At 43.5% G+C, this 24,923-nt stretch overlaps 1 protein-coding gene across 3 annotated transcripts in view; it reads right to left on the reverse strand.

Moving 5' to 3' along the window:
- The window catches only part of MATN2 (matrilin 2), a gene marked incomplete at its 3' end in the record, with an annotated part of 114,132 nt that extends 100,172 nt beyond the window's left edge, over nucleotides 1–13,960 (reverse strand). For all 3 annotated transcript variants that reach the window (XM_084230323.1, XM_084230322.1, XM_084230321.1), the window contains exon 1: nucleotides 13,787–13,960. In XM_084230323.1, the coding sequence (XP_084086449.1) occupies nucleotides 13,787–13,919 (133 nt within the window). In that variant the 5' untranslated portion in view covers nucleotides 13,920–13,960. The remainder of the gene's footprint in view (nucleotides 1–13,786) is intronic.
- Nucleotides 13,961–24,923: the final 10,963 nt, after the last annotated feature.

The following is a 24,923-nucleotide window of genomic DNA, read 5'->3' on the forward strand; positions in this document are numbered from 1 at the left end:
CTGCTGCTGCTCCTATGGTTTGGGACGTATAACCATAACAGAAGGAAATGCTAAATTGCAGTTCAAGGTTAGTGGAAAGGGCATTATTTTCTCCTGTTCAAATTATGGAGCTCCTGAAGTCCATCTAAGTGCTCTTTGGGGGCTCGTGGACGCCAGGTGAAAAAATTCTCAGTAGATGATCTCTAAAATCTCTTGTAATTAGAATAGTGTGATCTAGGAGTGACTTAGGGTTTCACCCTAAGTGAAACTTGGGGTTTCACCCTAAGTGGACAAATATCATGGACAGATCCACATCTTCAATCAGATTTCTCTTATCTGTAATTGAGGGTCATGACAAAATCTACTTCTCCAAGGGAAAGTGAGGGGAAGGCAGGCAAAGCCAGCAAAAAGTGCATTGTTAAACTGTGAAGCTCTTCTATCAAGGCAGAGTAGTATTCAGTCCTATAAAGGCTGAATCCACAGAGTTACTGTCCCTTCATCCCCCAAATATCCACCCCCTAGGGCTCAATGTTCCTTCAGAATTTTTTCTAAGAGCTTAGTAAAGTACAGGAACAAGACACCGGGTACTTTTGTTAAAGAATACCATACCCTCTGGGGTGGACAAAATGGTAAAAGTATTAAAGTACACAGAGTTATAAGTTAAACACAGTTATAAGATAAATAAGTCCTGGGGATGTACTGTACAGCAGGGTGACTATAATTAACAATGCTGCATTGTATATTTAAAAGTTCTGAGAGACATCTTGAAGGTTCTTATCACAAGAAAAAAGGTTGTAACTGTGTGTTGATGGAGGTTAACATCATCTTGGAGTAATGATTTTTCAATATATGTATATATAACATCATTATGCTGTATACCTAAAATCAATACATTGTCTTATGTCAATTATAACTCAATTTCAAAAGAATGTCATGTCCCCTGCTAAAACATAGTTATGAACTAGAAGACATGCTGACAGATTTGAAAATACAGATAAATTGGATACTTTAAAAGAAAATACCAATTCTCAAAATAGATTCAAGAATAGAAAACTCAAATAAATGGCTCTTAAAAAATTGAATTACTTGGCAATATACCCTCTCTACAGAAGGTGCTAAGCCCAGGTGGCTTTATGAGTTCATTTCACTAGCTCCTGAGCTAGTGTCTTCTCTCACAAATCCTACAGTATTTCCCCCAAATGACCCATGCTAACTGAAACTGTGCAGTTTGTACCAAACCCTAAAGCATGGCAGGTAGTAAGCCGAAAGTGGCCTGGCATGACCCTGCAAGTATCACTGGCACCCAAAATGATTCCTTGCACACTATAGATACTCAGTATTTGTTGAATGAATGAATATAAAATTGAGGCAAATGATAAAACTGAAACAAAAAATGTGCATTAAAATGAAATTATTTTGGTATAGAAACAAAGTCTTTTGATGACTTTCCTATTCCTGTTCAACCTTGGAGCCCAATTTTGATTGGAAGAGGGGAGTGGAGGAGCCTTATTCCTTCAATTAGTATGACAACCAGGACAGACACAGGACTCTGGCATCGGGGCATCTGTGGATGAATAACCCTCTAGGGGGAGGGGATTCTTCCCTAACTACCCCACATGGGAATCCTCAGTGTATATTTATTCCACAAATGGATCAAGTAGAGTGAACAAGCCCCAGTGTCAGTGCTGAAGATGGAAAGCAGCCTCTCTCAGCCTTTGCCAGAGTTGAGTCTTTTGGCAAGGATTCCTCCGCAGTTTACTTCAAGATCCATCCTGACCTGAAAGGACTCTGGGGCTCATCCTTCCAAGGCATCTCATGGCTGATTGCCCCTGTGGAGCGTAATCCTCCGTGCTTTTCCCAAGGCCCCTCCTGGCTCTGAGCCCAAGTCTCCAGATCTTATGTTCATCTTGTTTCTCCCCTGGACCCTCCCCCTGCAACAGCTCTTTGTCCATGCAACCAACAGCTTCCTCTTTGATGTTCTTACTCAAAGACTGGCTGTGGGCCTATCTCACCTTCACCTTCCTCTTCCCTTCACCACCTCACCTTCTGAGCAGCCAAAACACACACGTTGCCCTCCTTTCATCTTTCCTCCTAAATCAGCCTCTTCTGGGTATATTGAAAGAAGGCTTTTCTGAGCTGGCGACTCTAATTCTTAGCTTTTGAAAAATCTTAAGGGTCTGGGTTCTATATCCCCCCAATTGATAAGTGGAAGTCCTAAGCCTCCAGTACCTCAGACTGTGATTGTATTTGGAGACAGAGACTTTAAAGAGGCAATAAGGTCAAATGAGGGTGTTAGGCTGAGCTCTGATCCAATATGACTGGTGTCCTTAAGAGGAAATTTGGATTCAGAGGTACAGAGGAATGTGAAGTCACAGAGAGAAGACGAAAGTCACAGGAAGAAGAAACCAGGTCTACCAAAACCTTTATCTGTACTTCCAGCCTCTAGGAATGTGAGAAAGTTGCATTTCTATTGTTTAAACCAGTGTGTGGTATTTTGTTACAGTAGCGCTCACAAACTATTACACAACTTAAATCTCTGTAATGTTTTCTTTCAAGAATAGATGAAATGTCTATAGGCTGATTATTCAGGCAACTTTTTGAGCTAGCACTCATTTTCAGTATCCAATAATCATTAAATATTTAAACATGAATTTTCTTCAAAGTAATGATTTTTATAGTTATTTCAAAAGAATATAAGATATTCTTTTAATATTTTCCAAGGGACTTGGAGAAAGACAGAAAAAGCATTTTATCAATTGCTAAGGAAGGAAGGAAAAAGATCTAAATCAAGAATGCTGTATCTACAGAGACTGCACCTGAGGGGAGAAATCTGTACTGTACAAAAATGAACAACAATGTAAATTAATAAAAGAAAAAAAATAAGAAAAGAATGATTATCTGGATGAAGAAGATAAAATTTAATTCAAAAAAATTAAATTCTACTTTTACAAAAATCTGCTATATGATAGCTATTAAGTCATTCACAATAAAGATTTGGTGAGTTTCATTGACTACAAGCTCTACGTGAATTGACCAAAAATGGCAAAAGCGTTTTATCTGCAGTTACTCACTCATTCTTTCATTCAATTAATATTGCCAGATAGGTGACCTAGGCAGTCAACAAATTACATATTGCCAGTCACTAAAAATTTCTGGGTTTCTTTCTGGTTTAAAAAAAATGTTAATTTAGGGGGCTCCCTGGTGGCACAAGGGATTAAGACACAATTTATGAAGCTGTCCACAGCTGGCCAGGGAGCAACCCACATGGCACAGCAGACCTCTCCTGACTCGCCCGCTGTTCCCCTCTGCAGTGTATTTCAGTCAGTCTGCCTGTTCTGTTCCCCACTCTGTCTCTGGTGAATCCTCTCACCCCCCAACACCTCTGGCCTGAACCCCAGCTCTTGTATGCATAAATAAATAAATCTTTAAAAATAAATAAATTAAATTAAATTTTTAAAAAATGTTTATTTAAATGATCCTAAGGCAAATTTCACTTGCAAAATAAACATTTCCTTTTTTTTTTCCAAAAAAGGAAAAAGTCCTTTCTTCTGGTTCATTTCCTAATTCTGCAGGCACCTCCAAAGAATCTAGGAATGTAATTTTTTGCAGATTACAGGTTTCTTTAATCCTTTGCCCATAAGGTCTTCCCTTGTGGAATTAGTTTCCACAATTTGTGCAATTTGTGCCTAAGAAGCAATTTGTTTCCTCCTGGACTAATCCAGTGGCTACTAAGTTTCAATGGAAGAACAATACTTCCTTGAAAGCACAGGTATTTGTTTCTGCCCTCCTTTTTATGGTTTCAACAAGTCTAGACTCTTCCTGAATACAGCCTTCAACCAGCCCTCGTCTATTTTTTTCAAAAGAAACATCCTCAGGTCTTTCTACTATCTTCCACATGACTTGGCTTGGAAACTTTTACCAGTCTGGGTGGCTCTTCTGAACCTTTCCTCTTCACTCTTATGTTAGTTCACTGCCTCCTTCTCTGGGTATTCACTGAGTGCCTGTCCTGTGCCTGGCACATCACTAAACACCTCCCCCACACAGGCTGAGAAGTCTCTGCTAGGCCACGTGGGAAGATTTAAAGCACTTCCATGGAGACTTGCAAACTGAGTTCAATTCAGTTGGAGGAAATAGAGGAAGTGGGATTATTGAAAAGCATTTGAGAAAAGGGTAAGGCAAATTGACATCTCAAATTCTACCTATACTGCTGAGTAGTTGTATGACAATCACCAAGCTATTTTAACCCCTCAGTTTCATCATCTGTAAAATGGGGATAATAATACCATGCAGAATGAAGTGTGAACTACCTAACACTATGCCTGGTACATAGTAGGTGCTCAAAAAAAAGGCAGTTATCCTTACTATTATTATTATTATCATCATCTGGGGAGACCTGGGACATGATTGGCTCCCAAGGGATAAGATTCTATGCTTCCCCCAACCCCAAGAGCACCAGTTATCAAGGAGAAGAGAATTACTAGTTATGTAATTCTGAGGGGCTGTTTTCTACTGCTCCCAACACGCCCCCCCCCCCCGATGCAAAATACATGGGCAACGGACAGAATGTCCTGGAACTGAAGAAGGAAATGAGGGATGGGGAGATTTAAGAGAAAGATAAAGGAGAGGTATAGTATAGAAAGGGAATGAACTGTTTAATAGAGAAGAGAAAGAAGGGGAGAGACAAATCTATAGGAGAAAAATTCAAGTTATTTATTAATTGGCTAGAAAGCTTTTAACGTTGTGGTTTATTGGATACTATGCTTTTGTGGTTCTCCTGGTATTAATCACAAGCTAGTAATGAGATGAATGATAACAGAGGCATTGGTTTCTACATAAAACAGATGCAGGCACTGTTGGTGGGAGTGCAAACTGGTCCAAGCACTATGGAGAGCTGTGTGGAGATTTCTGGACCTACTAAACATAGAGCTTCCATATGACCCAGCAATTCCACTCCTAGGTATTTACCCAAAGGACACAGAAACATCAATTCCAAAGAGCACCTGCACCCCTATGTTTATAGCAGCACTGTTTACAATAGCTAAGCTTTGGAAACAACCCAAATGCCCAAAAATAGATGACTAGATCAAGAAGATGTGGTACATATACACCATGGAATATTACTCAGCATTCAAAAAAGATAAACACATGCAATTTGCCGCAACATGAATGGCACTGGAAGGGATCATGCTCAGCGAAATAAGCCAGAAAGAAAAAGAAAAATACCAGATGGTCTCACTCATAGCAGGAATCTAGAAAACTTAAATAAGGGACCAGGAAAATGAATAACTATAAGAAAGTGAAAATCAAAATCAACAAAAAACTATGAACCAGAGACACTCTATGGGGGGTGGGGGACGGGGAGGGGAGGGATGGGGGTCAAAATAAGGGGGTTGCAACTGTATGGGGAATATAAAAATAAATTTATTAAAAAAATAAAAAATAAAATTATTACTGAAAGAAAAAAAAAAACAGATGCAGGCATGAAGAGTTGCATTTTATGGGGAACCATGTGCCTATACTGAGCAGCAGCCCCCAGTCCCTCCCTGGAGTCTGCATTTCTGGCTGCCATTATCCTGCAGAGGATGCATGGGGGGTGTGTGATTATGCTTCAAAGGGTTTTATACTTTTTTAAGCCTAAGCCTTTGCTATAATTAAAACAATTTGATAAGCTTGACTTATTCAGCCTTCATTTTTACAATCAGTTCTGATGATAAAGATGCACACCAGTCCCTCGATCCTTTAGATGCGCATTATCAAGCACTGTGCTATACGAGTTTGGCTCCCCAGACAGGTTTGAGGCCCACCTTTACCAATTTTTCCTTGGTAGAAAAATGCTTACAGCTTATTTTCAAAGACTCAGAAGGAGCAGACTCAGCCTTCGGCTTATATGCTCCAGCTGCATGCAATTTCCCCAGCAGATGTTATTCATCCTGCATTGTCTTTCTGGCTGTTGCCACAAGTCATCTCTTCCTAAAATCTCTCCCTCCTGCCCTCCCCAGTCTACCCTGTAGGCTTTTCTCCTGCCATGTTCTCAGATTAAGGCATCCAAAAATGCAAACCAGATCTAGTGAATGGATACTCTGGGCACAGGAACCAGTAGTCCGTGTTCTAACAAGCCTTTCAAGAGCTTCCAATGAGCAATGAAGTTTGAGATCCACTGCCCTGCTGCCAGATCCTATTGCCCTCCACCCCTGCTTGATTCTACTGGCCCCCAAACCTACAGATGCTACTGCTGCCCCCTCACCCCTGGTTATTCTACTACTCCCCACCCCTTGTTTCACAAAACTTCTTCCTCCTTGGCATCCAGAATAAGATTCCACCTTGGCTCTCCACATGGAGAGAGTGAAGGAAAACCTAGAATTTTTCCATAGTAGCCAGAGATAGGATATCTGGAGTTGCTGCCATCACAATATTCCAAATGAGACCTGAAGGATCACCAACTTCAACCATCTCCATTTAGAGATGAATAAAATGAAGAATGGAGAAGAAAAGTGACTCACCTGGGGTCATTGGCTAAGTAGAAATCAAATGGATACTGGAGTGTTTCACTCAGTTATTCAACAAACACTGAGCTTTTGCTGTGGGCAGGACCAAAGCCAGAACTTGAGGTCACTACAACCCTCAAGTTTAGCAGCAATAACACCTCCAAATGTGGAAGAGCATTTCATGAGCTCCTCAAAAACTCCTGGTCAAGGTGCAAGGAAGAGCTGACATCAGCATGCTAAGTGTGAGGCACATTTTCTTTGCTCAAAAGCATATCTTCCCCTAAGCCAGTCATCCATTCCCTAAAAGGGATTTGGGGTGAATCTCTTTCTTTTTAGGTTTGCAGAAACCTTGAAAGTTTGCTAAATCACTATACTTTACTACCTTGAGCCTCTGGGCCTGAATATGGGATAAGTCAATAATTGCCTAGTAGCGTTTTGTTTTTTCCTTCCCACTGATGGAGTGAGAAAGCTTGTCCCTCCTCACAGCCAGTGAGAGGCTGGCTCAGCAAGCGGGGGCAGACAGGTTCAGTGAGACATGGAAAACACTCAGTCCCTATCATTAAGGGTTTAGAGTCTACTGGTAAAAGTGAAGCAAGACAAAAATAATGAGACTAGGAATTCTTCTAGGGTAGATGCCATTCTGATCCCCTGGAAAAAGTGCAGACGGGCCTCCCTAGTGGTGCAAGGGGTTAAGACGTAGCACTATGAAGCTAGCCCGAGCCTCTGCAGTGCAAGTTTGATCCCTCACCAGGAAGGTGACCCACACGGTGGTGCAGACCTCTCCTGTCTTGCCCGCTGTTCCCCTCTGCAGTGTATTTCAGTAGATCTGCCTGTTCTGCTCCCCACTCTGTCTCTGGTGAATCCTCTCACACACACCCCATCTCCGGCCTGTACCCCAGCTCTTGTATGCATAAATAAATAAATCTTTTTAAAAAAACACAGACAGGACTGACAGCTTGGCAAAGGACCTGCATTGTGTTGCCTATGCCAGGCACTGCAGGGTCCTGCCTGACTGAATAAGGAAGGAGGTGGCATGTAACTTGGCCTGGCTGATACTAGGAAAGGTATTCCAGGTGGAAGAGAGTGAGCAAAGCCCTGGAAAACTCAGGGAAAGAGACAAGAGTTCTAACCATGACAAAGGGACTTGAGGGGATGCAGACCAGGCCGGCCCCCAGGGGTGGGTTTCTCCAGGAACCAGACATGCTGGTGGTTCTGACCTCTGCTTTTCTCCCTCCCTGAGATGCCATCTAATATTATTTAGAGGGACTGTTTTAAGATGTGGGAATTTATTTACTGGCAACCAGAGCTTAAAAATGTCAATAACTGTCAACCTAAGAGAAAAACCTTCATTTGGAACATGAAACAGAGCATTCTTACGTTAGTTGTTCAGTCACATTACCTTTGAGGTTTCAGCTCATTGCATTTTTACTAATATTTGGCTGTCAAGTTCAATTAGATAAATGCAAAAATGGAAATGTAAGCCTACAGTGATTTCCAAAGAACCGAACTTGGGGTTCTATGAAGTAAGTTCTTACACTGTCCTCATTAGCTTTATTTTTAAGTAGTAAAGCAACAAAGAAAAATGTCACTAAATTCTGTGGCCTCTACCCTCCTCTGCCTCCTCACCCACCCAAAACACCTCTGGAATTCATCCTAAAGAAGGAAGCTTAGACCAGAAAATTGAGGATGGAAGGCCAGAAACCAGAGTGGGGACAAAAGAGAAATGATTATCCCGTTGCTAAACTGGCTATGGACGCCCCACAAACAAGGACAGAAACCAGAGGTGGTGGGGACAAGGAGACCTGTCGGTCATTACAAAGAGGAGAGCCAGTCCTTACAGATGAGCCCAACCAGACCCTAGAAATGATAGATTCCACAATAGATAAAATTCCACACAAGAATGAATCCCCCCAAAGAACAGGATGTAAAAACAACCCCTGTTCTGGCAAAAGGCAGCTTCTAGCCCTTGAAGAACTGCCCGTCCAGGTCTATGCAGTCATCTCTCTTTTCTCCTTTCCCTTTTTCTTAAACTTGCTGTGTGCTGCTGAACAAGGGAATCTGCAAAAATCATTTGCCAGAGGGGCCCAAGAACCCCACTCACTGAACCCCAATACTAACAGAGTGGGCATGTGGGGATGCAGGGGGTTCAGCTCCACCATCCCCTATTCAGAGTATTTTTAATGTCTGCCTCTCACTTCCCAAATCTACAGCCACATCCCCATGGTGTGCTCTCTTAGAACACAGACATGAATTCTGAGTGGGTGGCATTGACCCACATTGGCATCTGTTATAGGGAAAGGAAAATGTCTCAAGGTGAGCAGAAATAAAATGAGCTAGGTGGGTAGATTTAGAGAAAAGCACGTAAGTCAACAAGACCCCATAAAAGAGACAAAGAGACAAAACAGGGAGCGCCAGCTGGCAGAGGTACAGCTGGTTAGTGTAGCTTCATCCCAGGAGTGAGGAGAGTCAAGAAGAGTGGGAGTTTGAGCAAGGAGGGTTAAGATTTCCAAAAAGTGATATGTCCCCATTGGTTGCCCTGGTGATAAATCCACCTCCCATGTTACCCTGATCTAATGAAAAGAAAAAATGTGCACCTACAAGGCAGAGAGCAAATAGGGGTGGGGGCAGCACAACAAAATGAATAATTCCTTGGTATCCTGTCTTAACAGTCTATAACAAAATTTTCAGAAGTGTCTTAAAAAATGTCTGTTTACTGATGTTTTGTTCCAGTCAGTATACAGAGAAGGTCATTATGTTTGGTCGTTGTGTTTCTAGAAGTCTTTTTACTCCCCATCACCAGTCCCTTCTACCGTTTGACCCTTCATTCCTGCACCCCCCCCTCCAATTTAGCCTCAAACTCCACTTCATTTATGAATGTTCACTAGTTTGTAATTAGTTTGTTTTGTCAACTTATCTGCAGATGCCTTGTTTGTCCAATATTTGTCTTTATTTTTCTAATTTTGCTTTAGTACACAATTTAATTTCATTGAGCTCCTTTCATTTTACTATAAATGGTGACATTTTGCCTTTATTCAGTCCTTTCAGTGGGCACTTAGGTTGCTTCCCAGTCCCAGTTATTATAAATAATGCTACCTAGAACTATTTTCATAATAACACTAGAGTCTGCCTTTTATACTTTTGTTCTCTCCTGATTGCATAGAGTATAAAAGGTTTATTGACATGGCTTTTGAGTCCACGTTGAAATTAACCTTTAAGAAACTACCATTTGTCAAGTTTTGGTGACATATCAAAGAAGAAAATCTACAATTACATGAAATGACTACTAAAGAAAAATGCCTTTCTTTTTTTCTAACTACATATCTGTGAGAGGACATTTTTTTTCATGTAGTCCAACCAAAATAACATTTCATGACAGACTGAATGAATAAGAGAATCCAGCTGTCCTTGATTAAGCCAGACATTAAACAGATTTGCAAAAATGTTAAGACAGTGTTGTTCTCACTTATTTTTTTAATTTAAAAAGTATTTTTGTACAAATATCTAATTTATATTATAGGTTATGTTACAGGTTTGTGAATGTTCCATTTTAAGTCAACAATATTATTAGTAATGGCTATTTTTTTTAAAGTCTGTTTCCATTTCTGTGAAAATCAAAAGGCCCAACCCACATAAACAAAAGCTCTTTGGGATCCTCAATAAATTTTAAGTGCAGAAAGACTTTGAGACCAAAAAAATTTGAGAACTGCTACCTTAATCTGAGCCTACAACAAGCAGAATCAAGCTCTAACTCAGTTCTGCTTCTGCTGTTACCCTAAATTAATGATCTTTTTATCTCTATCTCCCCCACTACTTTCTGATGGAGGCTGTTCATCTTACAGCCGATGTCTAGCATCGAGGAGAAATCCCAGATAAAGGAAGGAGGAAGAGATAAGCCCCATAGGCACATATCACAGGCTGAGCCATCCATGGGAAGGGTGGATAAGTACACACTTTTTTTTTAATTGGCTCAAGTTGACACTGGGACTGTGGCTTGAATTTAGACATAAAATATACACATTTTCTTAATCAGAAAATTCAAATGAAAAATTAACCTCAGGAACAATTCTGTTTCTACTCTGTTAAACATTCAGAGACACCCTTGCAATAAAATACGTCATACGTAATGGTTGACACCATGTATACAGCCAAGATGATTTGCCCCAGAAAAATAAAAATGTGACCTGGGCAATGTTCTGAACATAGATAACAAAAAGCCAAGAAAAGCAAACACCCATAAAACACAAGACCCCATTCTCTAAGAGTGAAGAGAAGGTCCTGTGATCAGCAAGCCTTCTTTTTTTCCGTTGAGAATAAGGCCAATGGCAGACTGCGTGTGAGCACCCAGGCCAAAGTGGTGAAGTTTGCCTTTTGGCATCACAATTCTCACTCAACCGTGTTCACAAGTCCAGCAGCCTCCCAGCCTCTCTGGGAGTGGCTGCTCACCACCCCTGGTGTGGGAGACTGCCATGTTCCATCCTCTCTTGGTCCTGATGCATTCTAGGGCAAGGTAAGAAAGGGGAAGTCGGGGGTCCCTGGTGGCACAAGGGGTTAAGCACCACACTATGAAGCAATCCGAAGCCTCTGCAGCACAGGAGAGGTATGCTGAACCATGTGGGTTGCCCACCAGGAGCAACCCACATGGCGCAGCAGACCTCTCCTGTCTCGCCTGCTGCTCCCCTCAGCAGTGTATTTCAGTCAGTCTGCCTGTTCTGTTCCCCACTCTGTCTCTGGTGAGTCCTCTCACCACCACCCCCGTCCCCGCATCTCAGCATCTCTGGCCTGTGCCCCAGCTCTTGTATACATAAATAAATAAATCTTTTAAAAACAAAAAAAGAAAGAAAGAAAGGGGAAGCCATACTGGTGAGGCATATGCCTTGGGTAAAATGGGGTTCTATTGCTGAGGAGACAGAGGTTTTTTTTACTTCATAACCTGAGCTTAGAGTGAAGGAGGAGGGCAGTGAGTGCTGGTAACAAGTGAAGGCTCACTATGTGGGTGGGGGGTGAGAAAGAGAGAAAGAGAAAGAGAGTGAGAGAGAGAGACTTGGAGCCAAGAAAAGGAATTGCTTTTCTATCTGTGTGTGGCAACTCATCTGAAAGCAACCACATCAGCAATTCCACCTGTGCAATTGCTGCTGGTGATCTAGGATGCATTTCCAGTATAGATATAGATGGCTAGAGATAGAGATATCTATCTACATCTGTGCTTTTTGTCTTCATTTTAAAATTTGTTTTAAAAACCCTTTCACTGCTGTGCTAAACATTCCCCCAGTTCTTTCACATTTGCAGAAGTCTTATGTTTACGTCATTATGGAAACAGGGATTCTCTCAGATTAAAGACTTGGAAGGCTCAGTATATTGGTGTCATTTCATATTCACATCAGTAAAGATTCTGACCTCTTAAAACAGGGTCCTGCTGGTCCTTTTGGTATCTGATGGTAATTTTGGATGCTGAGGCCTCCAGATCACAGGGCATTTATAGCAGTGCCCTTCGCAGGGGGTCAGAATCTAGCAGCTGGCCAACAAGATATACAATACGGCTTCAGAGAATGACTTCATAGAATGATGGTTCTGGCCAAACTGACATTTATTGTGTACCCACAATGTATACATATTACTTCATTTACTCCTCACAAAATATTCCAAACTTGGCACTGACATTCCCAATTGATGGAGGAGGAAAAGGAGCCTCAGTGCGCTTACTTAGCCTAAGTATACAGAGCTGCTGAGTTCCAGAGCCAGGACTAGAACCCAGATCTGTGTCAAAACCCTTCCTCTTTCCTCTACCATTGTTCCTCTCACTCCCACATCCTAGGCTAACCACAGTCCACATTTCCAACCGTGCTAACTTCTCTATATTCTGTGTGCCTTCATGACCTTTCCTTTCCCAGAAGAAAAAAAAATTTTTTTTAAAGATTTATTTATTCATGCATACAAGAGCTGGGGTACAGGCCAGATGTGCAGGAGGATGAGAGGATTCACCAGAGACAGACTGAGGAACAGAACAAGCAGACTGACCGAAACACACTGCTGAGGGGAACAGTGGGTGAGACAGGAGAGGTCTGCTGAGCCATGTGGGTATCTCCATGGCTGGCCTGGATCGAACCCGCACTGCAGAGGCTGTGGACAGCTTCACAGTGCTGCACTCCACTGCCTGTGCCACCAGGGAGGCCCCGGAAGAAAAAAATTTACCTTAAGAAAAACAATCAGGGCCTCCCTGGTGGCGCAAGGGGTTAAGCACAGCACTGTGAAGCTCTCTGCAGCCTCTGCAGCACGAGTTCAATCCCAGACCGGGGAGGTGATCCACATGGCACAGCAGACCTCTCCTGTCTCCCCCGCTGCTCAGGAGTGTATTTCAGTCAATCTGCCTGTTCTGTTCCCCACTCTGTCTTTGGTGAATCCTCTCATCCCCCCCCAACACCTCTAGCTTGTACCCCAGTTCTTGTGTGCATAAAATAATAAGTCTTTTTTTTTTTTTTTTTTTTTTGTATAGAGGCATGCTTTATTTATTTGTTTGCTGGTCTGTTTGTTTGTTTTGTTTATACATGCACTGGGTACAGTCAGAAGCGCGGGAGGGTGAGAGAATTCACCAGAGCCAGAGCGGGGAGCAGAGCAGGCAGAAGGACCGAAGTACACTGCTGAGGGGAGCAGCGGGCGGCAGGAGAGGTCTGCGCGCCATGTGGGACCCTCCTCCGGTGGCCGGGGAGCAGCCGGGGATCGAACCGGCGCCGCAGAGGCCGCGGGCAGCTTCGCAACCCAGCGCTCAACCGCTGCGCCACCGGGGAGGCCCAAAATAATAAGTCTTTAAAAAAAAAACATAATCATAGGGTCAGAATAACAGAGCCCTGACATTTTTCCATTCCTCAAATCTTGATTCAGCTCATAACACCTACTTCTCTTCTGAGCCTGCCCCGCCTTTCACAAACCGGCCCGCTCTTTCCCCATGCTGCCCTGCAGGGAAGCACCATTAACACAGATTATCTGGACAAGTATAATAAAAATTCTCATAATACCCTTTCCAAATAAGTCCAGTGAGGACTTTTTCAGATGAAAAATCTTGCCTTTGCATCCCAGAGAAAAGTCACAAGCCTCAGATTAAACTGGAAGTCTTTGCACTAGAAGAGGTTTCATTTCATTTTGAAAACCAGGGTATAACCCCACCTTCACCTGGGCTGTACTCACTTGCAATGAGCCCCTTCTCCCAGCACACCCAGCAGACCACTCAGTGCAGGATTGCTTCCCAGACTGACACCCATGCCCCATCTTGAGGTCCCCCTAAACCACCCGATCCTGCCTCCTCTGTAGGTGGTGCCCTCATCACTCACCCATGAGAGCCATCTGGGGGTGGGTCCGAGCATGTCTCCCTCTAGAAATGGGTCTTCGCTCCCTGGCTTCAGTAGGGAGGAGGAGGATCTGTCCGAGGAAAAGCAGAAAGCAGCCCACCAGCATCTTTTCCATCTTCAAGGGGAGGATGAGGGACAAGGCTGTAACACACACCACAGGTAAAGGCAGGTGAGGCAGGGTGAGATGTCCATGCTCCCCAAACTCTAGGTGCTGAGCCCAGCCACCCCACCTCGCCTCCACCTAGACTTGCCACTTGTGCTTAAAATGCCATTTGTGTGCTTGACCCTTGTCCTGCAATCATCCCAGGTCCAGCAGGTTAACTGTCGGTTCAAGCAGCTTAAAAGAGAACCTTGGAGCCCTTGGCATCATCCCCATAGGTTTTCTAATAGTACGCATGGGAAACAAGCCATCAGGGAGACAGCAACTTGGGCACCCCTGCGAAATTCTATACGCTCTTTCCTGTCGCAGACATTCTCCAATGCTCTCACCATCCTCTGGGATGCTGCCCTTATAGGAGCAGCTTCCAAACTCAGGTGTGTCCACTTACACATGCCCACACAATACTCTCGGTGTCCACCATCAGCCATGCGTACCTCGAGCCCAGGCTCCCAAGCGTCTCCTGCAAAGCCGCAGGTGACAGCCACAGAGGCCAACAGCCCAAAAGCCTGAGCATCTTCATTTACCCTACACCATCAAGTACTTAAGTAAGCCCTGAGGGCAGGCTTTCCTTGGAAGCTCCTAGCAGGTGTAGGGTAAATGACGTTGGTCAGGCTCTTATGCAATTGGTCTCTGTGCTATCACCTGCAGCCCTGATCTTACTAAAGTAGAAGGCGCTTAGGTGTGGGGCACCCATGCCTGATTATGGACACCTGAGCATGGGTGTGTGCGCATGTGCAATTGTGCACACCTGTGCCTAGGAGGGAGGGGATAAAAGGGCAGTGTCCGTCTGGGGAGGGGACTCAAGTTGCTGTTTCCCTGCTGGCTTGTTTCCCCTACTTACCATTAAAACCTGTGAAAATGATGCCAAGGGCTCCAAAATTCTCTTTCAGATCACTAGAACTGATGGTGAACCTACCCAGCATGGATGGTTGCAAAACAGTAGAGCGTGCATAGTTGGAATTTTTCACCACATTGGTCACTACAAGACTGAATGGAAAACTTGAGGGGAAAAAAATCTCTTTTGAAGTTTCTTCTCAATTAAGTTTATTATTAATTATTCAGTCACATTCTACATCTTAGATTTGAAAAAGGAAAAACTACTTCTGAGAATTGCCAAATAACAGTATTCTCTCACCTTAATAATACTGGATGGCCTACATTAACATATATAAATTAGGGCATCCCTGGTGGCGTAAGGGGTTAAGTCACAGCACTATGAAGCTATCCGTAGCCACTGCAGCATGAGTTCGATCCCTGGCCAGGGAGATAACCCACATGGCGCAGCAGACCTCTCCTGTCTCACTCACTGCTCCCCTCAGCAGTGTATTTCAGTCAATCAGCCTGTTCTGTTCCCCACTCTGTCTCTGGTGAATCCTCTCACACACCCCCACCTCTGGTCTGTACCCCAGTTCTTGTATGCATAAATAAATAAATCTTTTTTAAAAAACATATAAATGGACCAAGGAATTCACATATGGCTGAAGAATCATAGCCAACCTCACAGCCTCACAGCCTCCCTGTCTCCCACACACATATAAGAGGGAGCATGGTCCTGGGATTAAGGGCTTAGATTCTGCACAAGACTACAGGACTTTAAATCCTGGCTTTGACACCTGCTAACTCTGTTTGATTTTGGACAAACTACTTAACCTCTATGAGCCTGATGGAATAATGGGATAATTTTAGTTACTGGAATGAGTTAATACATGGAACTAAAGCATTAGGAATAGCGCCTGGCACACATGGTCAAGTGAAGACTGGCAAACACAAGCATGCTGGCAAAGGAACTAAGGAACCAAGACAGAATAAGATGGCACCAATGTTGAGAAAGAAGCTCTCAAATGTATCAAGAATTCTAACCCTGAGTTGAGATTCAGGTATCCACAGGGTAAGGAGAGTTTCAACCAAAGTAGCACTGTCTTTCCCCATTTTTTATATTGGTCCTGAGGAGTGGCCAGTGAAGACTCAGGAGGATTCTATGCAGGGAAATGACATATTCAGATCCACATTTTTCCAGTTTGGTCAATCTCATGCTTCATGAGCTGAGAGGTACTTGGCCACATGGTGAATAATGTCAAATTTTTTCCAGCAAAACTTCACAGAAAAGGCAATATTCTGGGATTGGGTTTAAATTTATTCTTCCATTATCTACGAATATAATGGGCACCATAGTAATTTATTAACATATAAATTAGGTGGGGAGGAGAGAATATTTAAAGAGGAACAACATTTAAGTAATATCATTCGCATGTAAAATCTTCACTAAGTCCCTATCTTGCACTTGGTAATGTCACCCAACTGACTTAATCCTCACACCTACTTTGAAGAAATCAAAATGATTAGTTATATTTCTTAGAGATGAGAAAATGGAAGCTCAGAGAAGTTCAGCAACTTTTGCAAGGTCAAAGAGCTAAAGTAGGTGGGAAAGTAAGAATTCAAACCCAGGATATACAGGCCAATTTGCCAATTGATTGATTAGCAGAAAACTCAGCTGAAAGTCAAATCTTTGCAAGTCAATTCACAAAAGGCCATAGCTGTTTTATTGTCAGAAGAAGGAACAGGGCAGGGACCATTTTCCAAAATGTGGGGAAAAAATCAGTAATTGAGTGAACTGTTTATTTGGGAATTACTTTCAGGAATTGACCTAGAGATACAACTCAGACCTGCTGATTTTCAAAGTCCACGGGTTTTCAGACTTTCACTATGCATTAAAATTATATTTAAAATAGCAAATATTTATTCAGAACTTACTATGTCCCAGGCACTGGGCCAAGAGCTTTTTTTTTTTTTTAAATAATTTTCTTTTTTTTTTTTATTTTATAGAGGCATGTTTTATGTTATTTTATTTGTTTGTTTGTTTTGTTTATACATGCACTGGGTACAGTCAGAAGTGTGGGAGGGTGAGAGAATTCACCAGAGCCAGAGCTGGGAGCAGAGCAGGCAGAAGGACCGAAGCACACTGCTGAGGGGAGCAGCGGGCGGCAGGAGAGGTCTGCGCGCCATGTGGGACCCTCCTCCGGTGGCCGGGGAGCAGCCGGGGATCGAACCGGCGCTGCAGAGGCTGTGGGCAGCTTCACAACCCAGCGCTCAACTGCTGCACCACCGGGGAGGCCCTGGGCCAAGAGCTTTAACTGTATTAAATCATTTAATTCTTAGAGTAGCACAGAGAAGTTAAGTAACTTTCTAAGGTTATACTACTGATAAGGATGAAACTCCAGACATACTGGCTCAACACTGATAACTACTGTCTTCCCCCAGAACCCCTTTTGAGACAATTTGAGCACTACTGATTGGACTGTTCCTTTTCAGAGCTTTAATGGTGAGATTCTTTCTGAGAAAAGGAAAGAAACTTAGAAGATTTTGCCTTTCTCTGATCTTAAACCTACTATTTACTACTTCCTTCTTTGGTGTTTACCACATTTTATATGATGTTAAGTGTGTTACATCATTTGTATGTGATTTATTATTTTAATGTTGCTCTCCTTCCCCCAAACTGAGCAACTACGAAGTCCATGTTTATTTATTCCAAACTTAATATATTACATGCTTTCAAAGCCCACTGCTATCTTGACACATTTGCAATTAAATCCAAATTTTTGGAACATAATGTGGTGGATAAATGTTATTTTTAAAAATTAAATACCATTTTATGCGGTTTGGGGCTTATTGCAAATTTCAAGAAGTGTTTGTATTTTCAAATTAACATTATTAACCAAAAGGAACTGAGGTAGATGAAGGGTAGAAAGTTAAACATAAGCAGAACTAAACATTCAGATAAGCTGTCTGAATCTGAGAAGGTTACTATCCTCTTCTTATCTCAGTCTCCTACTCCTAAACTGGGGATAATTACACACCTAGGCACACAGAACACTAGCAAATACATACTAATTCAATAAGAATTATTGTGGCTATTTTTACTACTTGTAATCAAACCAATTAATATAATGTACTCGTTAATTTTGTCATGCTAAACCATTTAATGTACATTAAATAAACTTTTATGCTTACTAATGACTGTTACTATAATAAAACAATGACATATAAATCCGAAATTTTTAAATGTTAGTTTCTGAAAGTATTTAAAACTTTCATTTTTAAAAATGCAATGTCACAGAAAGTCACAGGCTGGCAGAAAATACTTGCAAAACATATATGAGATATTTTATTTATATTCAAACTACATAAACTCTTATAACTCCATAAGGGGATTTTCAATCCACTTGAAAATGTGCAAAAGATTTGAATAATCACATCACCCTTGAAGATGTTTGGATGACAAATAAACATGAAAAGATATTCATTATTTTTAGTTATTAGAAATGTGAATTAAAAGCACAATATGGTTCCATGACAAATCCACTGGAATAACTAAAATTTAAAACACTGATATAACCAAGTACTGACAAAGATGTAAAGAAGCCAAAACACTCATATACCACTGATAAGAACGCAAAATGGTGCAGATATTTTGGGAAACAATCAGGTAGTTTCTCCTCAAGTTAAATATGCACTTGCCAAATGACACAGCACAAGATGACCAATTGTCCCAGTTTGCCCAGAACTACCCATGTTTTAAAACTGAAAGCCCTGCATCCCAAGAGACGCCTCAATCCTGGGAAACTGGAATGTTTTCACTTCCCTACCTACCACCTTGAGTATTTACCAAGAGATGAAAATATATCCACACAAAGATTTATACTCATATGCTCACAGAAGATTTAGTTCTCAAAGCCAAAAACTGGGAGCAACACAAATGTCGATAGATTGACAAAGAGAAAAATAAATTATAGTACTTATATCCATACATTGGAATATTACTCAGTAAGTAAAGGAATGAATCTTAAAATAAGCAGGCTGAGTGAAAGCAGTCAGACACAAAACAGATTACTCACTCACCAATTGTATCTACTTGACATTAAATAAGAGGCAACACTATATGACAGAAAGCAGATCGGTGGTTCCAGGTACTAGGAGTGGGAAAAGAGAGTCAGCTACAAGGAACACAAGGGAAACTTGGGGGGTTTACATCATAATGATGGTGGAAGATACATGGCTCTATGTATTTGTCAAAACACATCAAATTGTATACAGGTTGCCTCCCATTACCCAAAAGTAGAGTGTTCCTATGAAACCATTACCAAAATAGTATAAAGTGAAGGAGCAATTACCATTCATTTATTAGAAAAAATTTGAGCATTCACAGACCCAAAAATTAATAGTGTTTTGGTATTAACATCATACCAAAAAACACAAAATCTAAAATAACACTCAAATATAGTAAAAAGCAGGACTAATAAAATTACTATAGTGCCCTTGGAAATCTGTTTCCCAGGAAGGAATTTGGTGGTGCCACCTTTGCTGCTAGGGGTATGGGTGGGTGTGCTCATCCTTGCTGACACTGCTACAAAACAAATACTTTATGCATTTTCACTTTCCACCTTTGTCATAAAAATGCAAAACCTCTTTAGATTTCTTTTAGTTAGTGAAACAGGTACTAACGTAGGTCTTTTATAAAAATGAGGTGGTTTAATTGCAAATTTTTCAAAAGTAGGAGATACCTCTAATTTAAAATGTTAAATTCTATGGTATGTAAGTAATTCTTCACAAAAGTTGTTTTAGAAAAACTGAAGGAATTGGAGAAAGGCTACTGCAGACATACCAATATAAAAACAGTATGACAATATTACTATCAGATAAGATAGGTTTCTTTTTATTGCAATGTAGTAAAAAAAAAAAAGAAAAAAGTAAGCTAGTGCCTGTAGCCCATATTAATGACTGTTTCTCAGTTCAGTATTTACAGCTGCTGGAATTTGAAGAGCAGAAGTCATTTCTAACTGGAAAAAGGAATGATGTCTGAGAAACTGTTCCCTTCATACATGGCATGTGAGAATAATGGTTGTGCTAGAAATATAGGTTATTTACTCTCAACAGATTTCCTGAAGCATTTGGGAGCATGGAAAAAATATTTTAAAAATACAACAGCTTTTGGTGGGAGTGCGAACTGGTCCAACCACTATGGAAAGCTGTCTGGAGGTTCCTCGGTCTACTAAAAATGGAGCTACTATATGACCCAGCAATTCCACTCCTAGGGATCTACCCAAAGGACACAAAAACATTGACTCAAAAGAACACCTGTACCCCTATGTTTATTGCAGCACTATTTCCAATAGGAAAAACCTGGAAACAACCCAAATGCCCAAAAATAGATGACTGGATCAAGAAGATGTGGTGTATATATACACAGTGGAATACTATTCAGCAATCAAAAAGATAAACTCATGCCATTCACAGCAATGTGGATGGAAATAGAAGGAATTATGCTCAGTGAAATAAGCCAGAAGGAAAAAGAACAATATTGCATGGTTTCACTTATAGCAGGAAAATAGGGGAACTAAATAAGACATCATGTAAAAAAATAATAATAGAACAAAACACAACAAAGCAAAAACAGACAATTATAAACCAGAGAAATACTGCAGGGAAGGAGGAGGGAGAGGGATCAGAGAGAGGGAGGGAGAACAGGAGACTGAGGTGATTGTGCACTGGTGCACTGGGGAAGGAAATTCTATGGGGACTACACCTGAGGGGGTGGGGGGAAGCAAATATTATTTAAAAACAAACAATGATGTAAAAAAATAAAATATAATTAAAAAATACAACAGCTTTGACTTTTGTTGTAGCAATTATTCCTCTCTCCATGGGACAATGTGTCTTTTCATTTAGCTTCACCACTGGGATGGTGGGAGAGCAAGCAGCTCATGTAAGCATTACTGTTCTGAGTACACTGACAGAAGAGTAGAGCCTCCCCGGGGCCAACTATGGGCCTGGAGTGGAAAAGCCTGCTTCTGTATGACCTCCTCTAGGTGACCACTCTCTAGAGTGGTCAGCTGTAAAATGAGAGGTGTGGACTGAAAGTAGCGTCTCAGTAAGCCTCTGTGACTCAAAGAAGGTTAGGCATGACTTCCGCCAAGGTGGTAAATGTTGTCTACACTAATATCTTTTAAATGTCCACTAAGGTCTAGGCAATGAACTGGGCAATTTGCGTATAATCATCTCACCTGATCCCTATGTTCATTAAAGTAGATGAGTTTCCCATTGATGGATGGGGCACTACAACTTACAGCTGGAAAGACTCTCTAATGCTCCATTTTAATGCTCCATTTTGGCCATTTTTCACCCACACTCCTACAGGAGCTTCAGAACTGTCCTCTTTGCCTTGGGTCCTTCAGCGACTGTCCTGACTCTCTGTTGAGAACCTATCAGTGCTGCCTCCACCCCAAAGAAGAACTGAAGAACTGAATCTGGTCAGAGTTGGATGCCTTCATCCAAGCTGTTCTCTTGGCCTAGAAGGTCTACAGTCTCAATTAATCAAAACTGCATTCAGTCCTCAAGACTCAGCTCCTATGTGTCCCATTCGCTAAAATCTCTAATTTTCTCAACTAAGATTGACTTTTCTATACAACCCTGACTGTGGACATTTTTTTTTCTTACTATCATATCTGTCCCCTTCCTACTCTGTGAAGCTTAATAAGGGACACACCTTGTCACCTCTGATCCCTTATACTCTGGGTGCTAAGTTTTGTTAATAAATTTTTAGAAAACAGAAGCATATTGAATAACACATTGATTATAACAAATCAATACGTGTTAAATTAAAATGGCCTTAGACCTGCAGTCTCTCAACTGGCTCTTGACTGCCCCACTCCTGGAAGGCCCATTAAATGCACTAGGTGCAAATGCAGCCTGGCGCCTGATTTATGACAACTTGGGACTTGGTCAACTGAGTTTGTTCAGGGCGGGAGTGTGTTCCCTGAGGAACTGTCTCCCAGCTTGCCCGGAGACATTAATGAGAGAGGGCCCCATTTTTCTGTCTTTTTCCCCGGACTTTTTTCAGCTTTTCTAGTATCTACCACAAACCTCCCCAGCACTCCCCCCCCACACACACACACACATTTCTCCACGACATAGGGAAGCTGGGGTTTTAGCTGCCATAGGGCACCAAGAACTAAATCCAGACGACACGGGCACGACAACCCCAGCCCACCAAGGGCGAGGACGGGAGCCCTGCAGCTCGCGAGCAGGAGGGACTCTCCCTGACTCCGCGCAAGTCTCCCTTCCCCGGCTCCGTGGAGACCAGGTCTGGAGTCCCTGCGGCGGGGCACAGCGCCCCCATGGGGTACCCGGCCGCAGCGAGCGCCCCTGCGCCCCGCGAGGGGAGCGCGCCCAGCTCGGCCGGCCGTGAGGTGGCTCGGCCCGGAGCTGGGGGGTCCCGGCGGCGCCGCCCTCCCTCTCCCGCAGTCCCCAGAGGGGTCGAGAGCGAGCGCGCCCCCCGGGGCGGGAGGGGCGCCTGGACCGCTGGGCCGCGGGGCCGGGGCGCGGGCCGGGGCGCAGGCCTGGCGGGGGAGCGCCCGCGAGCGTCGCCCAGCCCGGCCCGGCCATTCAGTCAGCGGTCGTCGGTCGTTCCGCGGGTCGGTCGGTCGGCCGGTCAGTCGGTCGGTCTGCGCCCGGGGCAGCCGGGCCGTCAGAGCCCGGTGGGCAGCGCGCCCCGCTCACCTGCAGCTGCAGCCGCGCGCGCCAGAGAAGCGAGACGGAGGCACAGCCCCCGGGGTGCTCCTGGCCGGCTCCTCACTCGCGGCGGCCGAGGGGGAAGCCCACGCCGCTGCTGCTGGGTGCTGCTTCGCCGCCGCCTCCCAGTCCCATCCCAGAGCTCTCCCCGCGCGCGCCGGCGGCCGCCAGGCTCTGGGCCAGCGCCGGCGGGCGGCGGGAGGCGGCGCCGCGCGAGGGTGGGGAGCGGGCCGGGCGGAAGGAGGGGATCCTCTTTGGGGATGGGGAAGGCGCGGGGAGGGAGCGGCCGCCAGTGCGGCCCCACCCTTCGGGCAGCCCCGCGAGCCGGGCACCCTGGCGGGGCCCCGCGCCGGCCCCACCTCGCTGGGCTGGGTAGGTCTTGGAGTCAAGGGGGCAGGATCCGACCCCAGGGTTCTGGAGCGGTAGACTGAGAAAACTCTGAGCTTTGGGGGCTTGGTGGGGACGTGGGGGTGGTGAGGAGAGCATCTCCTGGTGGAAAGAGTAGCACGGCAGGAATCCTAGATCCAAGAACTACCGGAGGCATGCATCTGTAACAATGCAGAAAAAAGTCGTGGGAACAAGTGCCAGGGACTGTTGTGGCAGTACCCAGATCACCCACACCGGTGCCAATTCATATTAACAGTGTCCCCTGGCCAGGGACCAGGCCCGCGTGGGGAGAGGGATGGGGGAAGAAGGTTGCCAGGAGCGAAGGGAAACAAGGTTCCTACCCTGAAGGAGCAGAGAAAATCTAGTTCAGACAAGACTTTTGAAATTATGGGCAAAGATGTTTGCAACTTTGTGAAATGGGAAAGCATAAACCGAGCTGTCCTGCAGAAATCTGGAGAGAAGCCTTAGACAGGATTGGTCAGTGACAGGGAAAGTGCCTGACATACTTTCTCCTAGGCCTAGCCTGCCAGGGTGACAGTGCTCTGGACACCACGCCAGGATACCTCGTAATAATGGATCCAAAATTCTATCCCCAAACCACTAACCCAAAGCACCCCGTTCAGGTTTTAACAAGCTACAGGGAGAGGCAGCTGAACTAATGAATTTCAAACTCTGAATGTACCAGAGTCTGATCATTTAAGTGTTTTTGGCTGCCTTTACTCCTAACCATCACTCCTATTTGATGATAGAGTTGGTTTCTGGAATGTACAAAACCAATCTTTTAGAAAGGAGGATCGAATTTAATTAATGTAATTACCCAGGATTGGGTAATTAAAACTCCAGCCATAAAGCAAGGGGTTAACATACTCAAGACATCAAGCAACTCGGTTTTTGTTACCACAATGCCAATGCCAAGAAAGACTCTTGTTTTTTTTATTAATGTGCCTTTGTTCCTGTACCCTGCTCCTGAGGCCCACTGGGCACTCATGATTACCTGCACCGATGTCTTTGGTAGGAGGTAAGTGGAGGTCAGAAAGCAGAGGAAAGTCTTCAGGAAATGTTTGGCCTCTGAAGTCTTGGATCCCACAGAAGAAAATTCTTCCTGAGTGTGGGCCAGTCAGTGAAAAATCCCCTAGGAGTTGGGGAAGTTGAGTTACTGTTTATGGGTATTTATGTTTCAAGTATGTTGCATTATTCCCAGACACCAGTGTTATACAGAAATTCACTGGGAAAACAATAGTAATTCCAAGATTCTTCTAAATTTCAAGGCACAGTAATTTAGTAACTGGTACCAGTGACTCTGGAGTATACCAACTAAAATGGGTGTTTTTCCTCAGGGAGTTACATCAGAATTCCTCAGAATGGGAAACCTCTGTAGGAAGCATGCCTGGGCCAAGTCAAATAGGTAAATGAATCCTTCTAGCCTTCTAACCTTGAGGGAATGGCTAATAGGTCTGCCAGAGAAAAGTGAAGCAAATCTGGGCCTCCCTGGTGGTGCAGGGCTTAAAGTCACAGAGACATGAGTTCGATCCTCAGCCAGAGGCTAACCCACATGGCACAGCAGACCTCTCCTGTCTCCCCACTGCTCCCTCAACAGTGTATTTCATCAGTCTGCCTTGTTCTGCTCCCCACTCTGTCTCTGGTGAATCCTCTCACCCTCTCACCCCCGCACCTCTGGCCTGTACCCCAAGTCTTGTATGCATAAATAAATCTTTTTTTTAAAAAAAAAGTGAAGCAAAACTGAGCTCAATATCCTGAAAAGTCTTCAGAAAGAACAATGCCTAGATTGCATTTCAGGGTGAATGCTAGGTGCAGTGTCAGCTCACTTGTGTTGTATCTCTAGGTGACTGACATTGGATCCCCATGTAAACAGTTGGAGCCCTTCCTCATTTCACACAAGAAGAGTGGGAGGCCTCACCTGGAAGAGGAGACAGTTCCCCTTTGGGAGCTGCCAGTTGATTGAAGTTAGCAATGTGAGGTTGAAAGAGGAACATTGCAAGGCAGTGA

Source organism: Talpa europaea (assembly GCF_964194135.1).
Source record: "Talpa europaea genome assembly, chromosome: 3".
NCBI classification, from domain to species: Eukaryota; Metazoa; Chordata; class Mammalia; order Eulipotyphla; family Talpidae; genus Talpa; species Talpa europaea.